General features: G+C 64.3%; 3 protein-coding genes across 3 annotated transcripts; 1 reads left to right on the forward strand and 2 right to left on the reverse strand.

Annotated features, from left to right (window-relative positions):
* Positions 1 to 2,332: 2,332 nt before the first annotated feature.
* LOC140644205 (feather keratin 3-like) lies at positions 2,333 to 2,698 on the reverse strand. The gene has a single exon (XM_072846800.1). The coding sequence runs from the start codon at positions 2,696 to 2,698 to the stop codon at positions 2,333 to 2,335; it is 366 nt and encodes a 121-aa protein (XP_072702901.1).
* Positions 2,699 to 4,475: 1,777 nt separating this feature from the next.
* On the forward strand, positions 4,476 to 4,840 carry LOC140644131 (scale keratin-like). The gene is given in 2 exon segments (XM_072846684.1): positions 4,476 to 4,725; positions 4,728 to 4,840. Coding segments are annotated over 2 exon segments (363 nt in total).
* A 2,960-nt stretch (positions 4,841 to 7,800) lies between these two features.
* On the reverse strand, positions 7,801 to 8,165 carry LOC140644132 (scale keratin-like). The gene is given in 2 exon segments (XM_072846685.1): positions 7,801 to 7,913; positions 7,916 to 8,165. Coding segments are annotated over 2 exon segments (363 nt in total).
* Between the last annotated feature and the right edge of the window lie 1,474 nt (positions 8,166 to 9,639).

Here is a 9,639-nt window from a genome sequence, read left to right on the forward strand (position 1 = left end):
GGGCAGAGGGCAGAGGGCAGGACAGGCGCTGGCAGCGCTCCTTTGCCTGGTCTTCTCAGCCCGGGAGCGGCCCCAGCTCCCTCAGGTCCCGCTGCTCTGCAGAAGCACGGCAGCATCTCCGGGCACCTGCACAGAGGAGGCTGGACGAGAGCCAGTGTATAAGCCTGCGCTTGGGAAGTGGCCCTCGATTGCTGGAGAGCAGCTTGTCAGGAAAGGCGCTGGGGCTGCTGGGGGACCCCAGCGTGAGCATGAGCTGGAAACGTGCCTTGGGGCAAAGGCGGCCAGCACCGTCCGGGGCTGCGTGTGGAGGAGTGTGGCCGGCAGGTGGAGGGAGGGGGATCCTTGCCCGCCGCTCAGCACTTCTGAGGCCACCCCTGCGGTGCTGTGTCCAGTGCTGGGCTCCCCAGCACAGGAGAGATGTGGGGCTACTGGAGAGAGTCCAGCCAAGGGCCACGCAGATGATTGTGCCGGTTTTGCCTGAGATGATAGAGTTAGTTTTCTTCGTAGTAGCTAGTGTGGGGCTATGTTTTGGATTTGTGCTGCACACAGTGTTGAGAAGAATACAGGGATGTTTTTGTTATTGCTGAGCTGTGCTTGCACAGAGTCAAGGCCTTTGCTGCTTCTCACACTGCCCCACCAGCGAGTAGGCTGGGGCTGCACAAGGAGTTGGGAGGGGACACAGCTGGGACGGCTGACCCCAGCTGACCAAAGGGCTATTCCGTAGCACGTGACGTCATGCTCGGCGATAGAAAGCTGGGGCCAGAAGAAGGAAGGGAGGAGAGTTGGAGCGATGGCGTTCGTCTTCCCAAGTGACCGTTAGGCGTGACGGAGCCCTGCTTTCCTGGAGATGGCTGAACACCTGCTGCCGATGGCAAGGAGCGAATGAATTCCTTATTTTCCTTTGCTTGCATGCGCGGCTTTTGCTGTACTTATTCAAATGTCTTTATCTCACCCCACGAGTTTTCTCACTTCTACCCCTCCGATTCTCTCCCCCAGCCCACCGCGGGGGGAGTGAGCGAGCGGCTGCGTGGTGTCTCGTTGCCGGCTGGGGTTCAAGCACGAGAACGATGAAGGGGCAGGGAGCATCGCTCTTCTGGGGAGAGCCTCAGGGAGATGGGACTGTTCCTCGTGGAGCCGAGGAGGCTCAGGAGAGTGCCATCAATGTGCACACAGGCCTTGCCTGAAGGGAAGGCATCAAGAAGATGGAGCCCGGCTCTTTTCAGAGGTGTCCAGGGCCAGGACAAGAGGCAATGGGCAGCAGCGGAAACAGCGCAGGCTCCGCCTCAACATCCCCAAACACTTTTTTCACTGTGAGGGTGACCGAGCACTGGCACAGGTTGTCCCGGGAGGTCGTGGAGTCTCCGTCCTTGGAGAGAGGCAAAAGCCATCTGGACGTGGTGCTGGGCGGGCAGCTCCGGGTGACCCTGCTTGAGGAGGAAGCACGACAAGATGCCCTGCCAAGGCTCCTGCCCCGGTAATCAGGCTCTAAGTGATGTAAGGTCTGCAGCAGAGAACCAAGGAGCACCGAGTGTGTTGGAGCGTGCTGGGGTAAGAAGGGGAAGGGGAAGGGGAAGGGCAAGAGGGAAGGGGAGAAGGAAGGGCAAGAAGAAGAGGGAAGGGAAGGGGAAGGGAGTGGGGTAGGGCAGAGGAAGGGAAGCCTCCCCTTTGCTTTCTCCCCCAGGGCCTCAAGCAGAGCCGTGGAGGCACAAAGGGGCTGGCGCTGCGGCAGCCATTGGCCCTGGCTGGCCTGCAGCCCCTGGGGCACCTGTGCTCATGGGCAAGGAGGCTGGAGGTCTGCAAATGCCCCAAGGCTGCACGTCCCGCAAGCAGGGGAGCAGCCTGCCTTCAGGCAGGGCCCTTGGAGCTCAGCCACGGGACCGTGTGTGGCTAGAGCTGCCCAGGGCTGTGGGGTCTCCCCAAAGGCAGCTCAGCCTGGCTCTGCTGGGGCTGAGAGACTGCCCTGGCCTGGCTGGCAGGGGCCACGTGCAGGGCCAGGGAACCCTGCAGCCCACGCTGGGCTTTGAAAGAAAAGGCGGAGAGGCAGGTGTTGGACGCAGGCTTGTTTTATTGCAGAGGAGAAAGACACAGAAGGCAGAGGCAGGCAGGTTGTCGCCTCGGGCTTCAAGAGAGGTGTTCCTTCAGGCTTCTCCCGGGCGGAGGTCGTTGCAGAGACAAGCAGGTGCCCTGTGCGACAATGGTGGAGACGCGCATGTGGGCACGGGCAGGAGCAAGAAGGAGGAGAGGCGGCGTGGAGAGAGGGGAAGGAGAGGAGCAAGGTCAGGAGGCGTGAGGCTGAGGTGGCCCAGGGTCTCTGGGGTTTTTGGGGCTGGGTCTAGCAGGGCCCACAGGTGTCCCACAGCTTCTTGCTGTAGCGGGGCAAGACGCAAGGGCTGCAGGCAGGAGAAGCGTAGGGTCTGCCAAAGGTGCAGAGGCCCCCCGAGCCCAGCGTGGCTCCGGCACCGTAGAGGCCCCCCAGCCCCAGGGAGCCCCCAAAGGCGGGTGCTCCAGAGGAGCCCACCACGGCTTGCTGGGGGAAGGAGCTGAGGATGGGGCCGGGGAAGGTGACGACGACGGGGGGCGGCTGGATGAAGGCCGTCGAGTCGGGGCACTGGCGGGCGCACAGCTCGTTGCAGCTCTCAGCGATGGGCTGGGGGACGGCGACGCTGGTTTTCGGTGGGCACAGGTCGTAGCAAGACATCTTTGTGCGAGAGAGCTGAGCCTGAAACACACGGCCCCGAGGACAGGCGTCATGAGCGAGGAAGAGATCCCTCGAGCTGGAGGGCTCAGAGCCACCACCTCGCCCGCGCTGCCCACCGCTTGCCCTTTGCCCAGCCAGCCCTGCTCGGTGCCCGGCTCTCCGCACCCCTCGCCCTGCCCTCTCTCTGCACACAGAGGGCACACAAGCCCTCCCCACGAGCCTGTGCAGGGCCTGGCTCAGCGTGTCCTGGCCACGGGGCTGCTTTCTCCTCCCGCCACGGCTCAGCCCGCCCTGGCCGTCCAAGGCTGCTGCCAGCGTGCCCGCTGCCGGCAGAGCTCTCCTGGCCAGGGAGGCCCCCTGCCAGCCCCTGCCAGAGGAGGCAGAGACCTGCAGGCACCCACCTACCCTTTTCCTGAGCAGAGCGAGGCAGGAGCGGAGGATGTCAGTGCTCGTCGAGAGCAGTGCTTTTATGCGGGGCCTGCGAGCGTGGGGAGGAGCTGGCCACGCCGGGGCATGTGGCGCACAGTGGCCGAGCCCCTGCCTCCTCCCTGCGTGGCACGGGGCTCTTTTGCTGACGCCGTTTCCTCACCAGCCCCAACCCGTTCTATTAGCCCCTGCAATTACCCCGCTCGGACGCTTGCCAGCTGCCACCTAATGGGCCAAATTACCCCCACCGTCTTTTCATTATCTCGGTGTGTAAGAGGGCACGCAGCGTGACAAAGGCTGACTGCAAGCGCCCCGCGTGCCATAGCTCTTCCCCAAGGGCTTGGTCTCGGGGCAGCCCCATGCCTCCTTTGCGGAGCCGCAGGGAAGACCAGGGTCGTGCCGCTGGGCGAGAAGGCAGCCTTGCAAAGGCCTCCTGCACGCCAGCGCCCGCATGACGTACACCCGGTGGCTATTACCTACAGAGGCGCGAGGCTACAGAATGCCAAATCAAAGGCACTCCTCTCGGGCACTGCCTGCTTCAGCACGATGCATCATTCGCTAGCCCAACGGAGCCGGCGTCTGTCCGCCTGCAGGCGTTGCTCATCGCCCTCTGCAAGTCTGGGGGAGAAAGACCCCTCGTGCTCTTCCCCGAGGTGCGCGGTGCAAGGAGCAGGGATGCCCACCTGGGTTCAGCCAGCACAGGCTCATGCCAGCCCGGCCCCAGACCCACCGGCCCCACCCACGTGACCCAGGAGCCCCATTGCAGGGGGATGGTGCTGGGCAGGGGCTGCCCCCGGGGTGCTGGGGAGCTGGGAGGCCCGTCTGAATGCACAGCCGCAGCAGAGCCTGGCTGCGAGCACAGGGCAGAGATGCCTTCCCAGGACAGAGTACAAGGCAGGCAACACGGAGCTGCAGAAGCGCGTCCCTCTCCTGCCGGGCGCAGCCCCCAGCAGGGAGTTGCCCGCTGTCATTTAGCCCACGAAGCAGAAAGGGGAGGAAAGCCTCGGAAGCGGCATGTGCTGGTCTGGCGAGGGGACGCTGACTCAGGGAGGGGCAGGAGCCGGACAGCCCTGTCGTGGCTGTCGTTGTCGGCGGCAAGAGGGAGTGCCGCCTCTGCAGATTGGCTGAGGTGGTGCTGAGCAATGGTGGGGCTGGTATAAAAGCTCTGCCTCTGCCAGGCTCTCCCATCCACTGCTCTGGTTGCCTTCTCCTCCGGGAACAGGGTAAGTCTGCGAGCGCTTCTCCTCCTGGCCCCCGCTCCGTCCCCGGCCCCTCTGCCTTGGGCACTCCCCTCTGGGACTCTCTTGCAATCTCTGCCCTCTTGCAGAGCACCGTCCGATCCCACGCAAAGATGTCTTGCTACGACCTGTGCCCACCGAAAACCAGCGTCGCCGTCCCCCAGCCCATCGCTGAGAGCTGCAACGAGCTGTGCGCCCGCCAGTGCCCCGACTCGACGGCCTTCATCCAGCCGCCCCCCGTCGTCGTCACCTTCCCCGGCCCCATCCTCAGCTCCTTCCCCCAGCAAGCCGTGGTGGGCTCCTCTGGAGCACCCGCCTTTGGGGGCTCCCTGGGGCTGGGGGGCCTCTACGGTGCCGGAGCCACGCTGGGCTCGGGGGCCTCTGCACCTTTGGCAGACCCTACGCTTCTCCTGCCTGCAGCCCTTGCGTCTTGCCCCGCTACAGCAAGAAGCTGTGGGACACCTGTGGGCCCTGCTAGACCCAGCCCAGCCCCAGGCGCTGCCCCCAGACCAAACGCCAACGCCACCACCACCCATAGAGGGCTGAGCCGGCGGGCACGAGGCACTGGGGAGTGCTGAGCATCCCCAGCCCCAGCCAACGCCTGGGCAGCTGGCAGTGCCTCCCACCCTCGGCCCTTCCCTGCCCTCTTCTCCTGCCCTCTGCTCTCCTCCTCCCCTCTCCTCCCAGCTCTCGGACGGGGTAGGAGGTACACCCAAAAGGCCCTGCGGGGCTGACGGGACAAGTCCTCGGGATCTGGAATGCTGCACCAACGGGGCATCCGGAGCGAGAAGCGATGCTCTGGAGAAGATCCCTCTGCCTCCCCCAACACGTGGCAACCAGCCTCTCTGGGTCTCGCCCAGCATCTCTCTGACAATCTCTCCTGCCCCTCTGGGCACAATAAAGGTTTCCTGCATGCGACTCGTGTCCCCCTCCCTCCTTGTCCCAAGTCAGGCCACCCCGGGGGTGGGTGCGCAGCAGCTCTGGGAGGGCAAATGCTGTTCCTGAGGTGGGCAGGCGAGGTGAGGGGGGGCGGCGTTGGGAGAGGGAGGATGCAGGCAGCCGGCAGGGGAGACAGAGCCTTTGGTGGGGCTTGCAGGAGCTGGGGAAAGGGCAGAGGGCAGAGGGCAGGACAGGCGCTGGCAGCGCTCCTTTGCCTGGTCTTCTCAGCCCGGGAGCGGCCCCAGCTCCCTCAGGTCCCGCTGCTCTGCAGAAGCACGGCAGCATCTCCGGGCACCTGCACAGAGGAGGCTGGACGAGAGCCAGTGTATAAGCCTGCGCTTGGGAAGTGGCCCTCGATTGCTGGAGAGCAGCTTGTCAGGAAAGGCGCTGGGGCTGCTGGGGGACCCCAGCGTGAGCATGAGCTGGAAACGTGCCTTGGGGCAAAGGCGGCCAGCACCGTCCGGGGCTGCGTGTGGAGGAGTGTGGCCGGCAGGTGGAGGGAGGGGGATCCTTGCCCGCCGCTCAGCACTTCTGAGGCCACCCCTGCGGTGCTGTGTCCAGTGCTGGGCTCCCCAGCACAGGAGAGATGTGGGGCTACTGGAGAGAGTCCAGCCAAGGGCCACGCAGATGATTGTGCCGGTTTTGCCTGAGATGATAGAGTTAGTTTTCTTCGTAGTAGCTAGTGTGGGGCTATGTTTTGGATTTGTGCTGCACACAGTGTTGAGAAGAATACAGGGATGTTTTTGTTATTGCTGAGCTGTGCTTGCACAGAGTCAAGGCCTTTGCTGCTTCTCACACTGCCCCACCAGCGAGTAGGCTGGGGCTGCACAAGGAGTTGGGAGGGGACACAGCTGGGACGGCTGACCCCAGCTGACCAAAGGGCTATTCCGTAGCACGTGACGTCATGCTCAGCGATAGAAAGCTGGGGCCAGAAGAAGGAAGGGAGGAGAGTTGGAGCGATGGCGTTCGTCTTCCCAAGTGACCGTTAGGCGTGACGGAGCCCTGCTTTCCTGGAGATGGCTGAACACCTGCTGCCGATGGCAAGGAGCGAATGAATTCCTTATTTTCCTTTGCTTGCATGCGCGGCTTTTGCTGTACTTATTCAAATGTCTTTATCTCACCCCACGAGTTTTCTCACTTCTACCCCTCCGATTCTCTCCCCCAGCCCACCGCGGGGGGAGTGAGCGAGCGGCTGCGTGGTGTCTCGTTGCCGGCTGGGGTTCAAGCACGAGAACGATGAAGGGGCAGGGAGCATCGCTCTTCTGGGGAGAGCCTCAGGGAGATGGGACTGTTCCTCGTGGAGCCGAGGAGGCTCAGGAGAGTGCCATCAATGTGCACACAGGCCTTGCCTGAAGGGAAGGCATCAAGAAGATGGAGCCCGGCTCTTTTCAGAGGTGTCCAGGGCCAGGACAAGAGGCAATGGGCAGCAGCGGAAACAGCGCAGGCTCCGCCTCAACATCCCCAAACACTTTTTCACTGTGAGGGTGACCGAGCACTGGCACAGGTTGTCCCGGGAGGTCGTGGAGTCTCCGTCCTTGGAGAGAGGCAAAAGCCATCTGGACGTGGTGCTGGGCGGGCAGCTCCGGGTGACCCTGCTTGAGGAGGAAGCACGACAAGATGCCCTGCCAAGGCTCCTGCCCCGGTAATCAGGCTCTAAGTGATGTAAGGTCTGCAGCAGAGAACCAAGGAGCACCGAGTGTGTTGGAGCGTGCTGGGGTAAGAAGGGGAAGGGGAAGGGGAAGGGCAAGAGGGAAGGGGAGAAGGAAGGGCAAGAAGAAGAGGGAAGGGAAGGGGAAGGGAGTGGGGTAGGGCAGAGGAAGGGGAAGCCTCCCTTTGCTTTCTCCCCAGGGCCTCAAGCAGAGCCGTGGAGGCACAAAGGGGCTGGCGCTGCGGCAGCCATTGGCCCTGGCTGGCCTGCAGCCCCTGGGGCACCTGTGCTCATGGGCAAGGAGGCTGGAGGTCTGCAAATGCCCCAAGGCTGCACGTCCCGCAAGCAGGGGAGCAGCCTGCCTTCAGGCAGGGCCCTTGGAGCTCAGCCACGGGACCGTGTGTGGCTAGAGCTGCCCAGGGCTGTGGGGTCTCCCCAAAGGCAGCTCAGCCTGGCTCTGCTGGGGCTGAGAGACTGCCCTGGCCTGGCTGGCAGGGGCCACGTGCAGGGCCAGGGAACCCTGCAGCCCACGCTGGGCTTTGAAAGAAAAGGCGGAGAGGCAGGTGTTGGACGCAGGCTTGTTTTATTGCAGAGGAGAAAGACACAGAAGGCAGAGGCAGGCAGGTTGTCGCCTCGGGCTTCAAGAGAGGTGTTCCTTCAGGCTTCTCCCGGGCGGAGGTCGTTGCAGAGACAAGCAGGTGCCCTGTGCGACAATGGTGGAGACGCGCATGTGGGCACGGGCAGGAGCAAGAAGGAGGAGAGGCGGCGTGGAGAGAGGGGAAGGAGAGGAGCAAGGTCAGGAGGCGTGAGGCTGAGGTGGCCCAGGGTCTCTGGGGTTTTTGGGGCTGGGTCTAGCAGGGCCCACAGGTGTCCCACAGCTTCTTGCTGTAGCGGGGCAAGACGCAAGGGCTGCAGGCAGGAGAAGCGTAGGGTCTGCCAAAGGTGCAGAGGCCCCCGAGCCCAGCGTGGCTCCGGCACCGTAGAGGCCCCCCAGCCCCAGGGAGCCCCCAAAGGCGGGTGCTCCAGAGGAGCCCACCACGGCTTGCTGGGGGAAGGAGCTGAGGATGGGGCCGGGGAAGGTGACGACGACGGGGGGCGGCTGGATGAAGGCCGTCGAGTCGGGGCACTGGCGGGCGCACAGCTCGTTGCAGCTCTCAGCGATGGGCTGGGGGACGGCGACGCTGGTTTTCGGTGGGCACAGGTCGTAGCAAGACATCTTTGTGCGAGAGAGCTGAGCCTGAAACACACGGCCCCGAGGACAGGCGTCATGAGCGAGGAAGAGATCCCTCGAGCTGGAGGGCTCAGAGCCACCACCTCGCCCGCGCTGCCCACCGCTTGCCCTTTGCCCAGCCAGCCCTGCTCGGTGCCCGGCTCTCCGCACCCCTCGCCCTGCCCTCTCTCTGCACACAGAGGGCACACAAGCCCTCCCCACGAGCCTGTGCAGGGCCTGGCTCAGCGTGTCCTGGCCACGGGGCTGCTTTCTCCTCCCGCCACGGCTCAGCCCGCCCTGGCCGTCCAAGGCTGCTGCCAGCGTGCCCGCTGCCGGCAGAGCTCTCCTGGCCAGGGAGGCCCCCTGCCAGCCCCTGCCAGAGGAGGCAGAGACCTGCAGGCACCCACCTACCCTTTTCCTGAGCAGAGCGAGGCAGGAGCGGAGGATGTCAGTGCTCGTCGAGAGCAGGTGCTTTTATGCGGGGCCTGCGAGCGTGGGGAGGAGCTGGCCACGCCGGGGGCATGTGGCGCACAGTGGCCGAGCCCCTGCCTCCTCCCTGCGTGGCACGGGGCTCTTTTGCTGACGCCGTTTCCTCACCAGCCCCAACCCGTTCTATTAGCCCCTGCAATTACCCCGCTCGGACGCTTGCCAGCTGCCACCTAATGGGCCAAATTACCCCCACCGTCTTTTCATTATCTCGGTGTGTAAGAGGGCACGCAGCGTGACAAAGGCTGACTGCAAGCGCCCCGCGTGCCATAGCTCTTCCCCAAGGGCTTGGTCTCGGGGCAGCCCCATGCCTCCTTTGCGGAGCCGCAGGGAAGACCAGGGTCGTGCCGCTGGGCGAGAAGGCAGCCTTGCAAAGGCCTCCTGCACGCCAGCGCCCGCATGACGTACACCCGGTGGCTATTACCTACAGAGGCGCGAGGCTACAGAATGCCAAATCAAAGGCACTCCTCTCGGGCACTGCCTGCTTCAGCACGATGCATCATTCGCAAGCCCAACGGAGCCGGCGTCTGTCCGCCTGCAGGCGTTGCTCATCGCCCTCTGCAAGTCTGGGGGAGAAAGACCCCTCGTGCTCTTCCCCGAGGTGCGCGGTGCAAGGAGCAGGGATGCCCACCTGGGTTCAGCCAGCACAGGCTCATGCCAGCCCGGCCCCAGACCCACCGGCCCCACCCACGTGACCCAGGAGCCCCATTGCAGGGGATGGTGCTGGGCAGGGGCTGCCCCCGGGGTGCTGGGGAGCTGGGAGGCCCGTCTGAATGCACAGCCGCAGCAGAGCCTGGCTGCGAGCACAGGGCAGAGATGCCTTCCCAGGACAGAGTACAAGGCAGGCAACACGGAGCTGCAGAAGCGCGTCCCTCTCCTGCCGGGCGCAGCCCCCAGCAGGGAGTTGCCCGCTGTCATTTAGCCCACGAAGCAGAAAGGGGAGGAAAGCCTCGGAAGCGGCATGTGCTGGTCTGGCGAGGGGACGCTGACTCAG

Source organism: Ciconia boyciana, chromosome 26, assembly GCF_034638445.1.
Source record: "Ciconia boyciana chromosome 26, ASM3463844v1, whole genome shotgun sequence".
Classification (NCBI taxonomy): Eukaryota; Metazoa; Chordata; class Aves; order Ciconiiformes; family Ciconiidae; genus Ciconia; species Ciconia boyciana.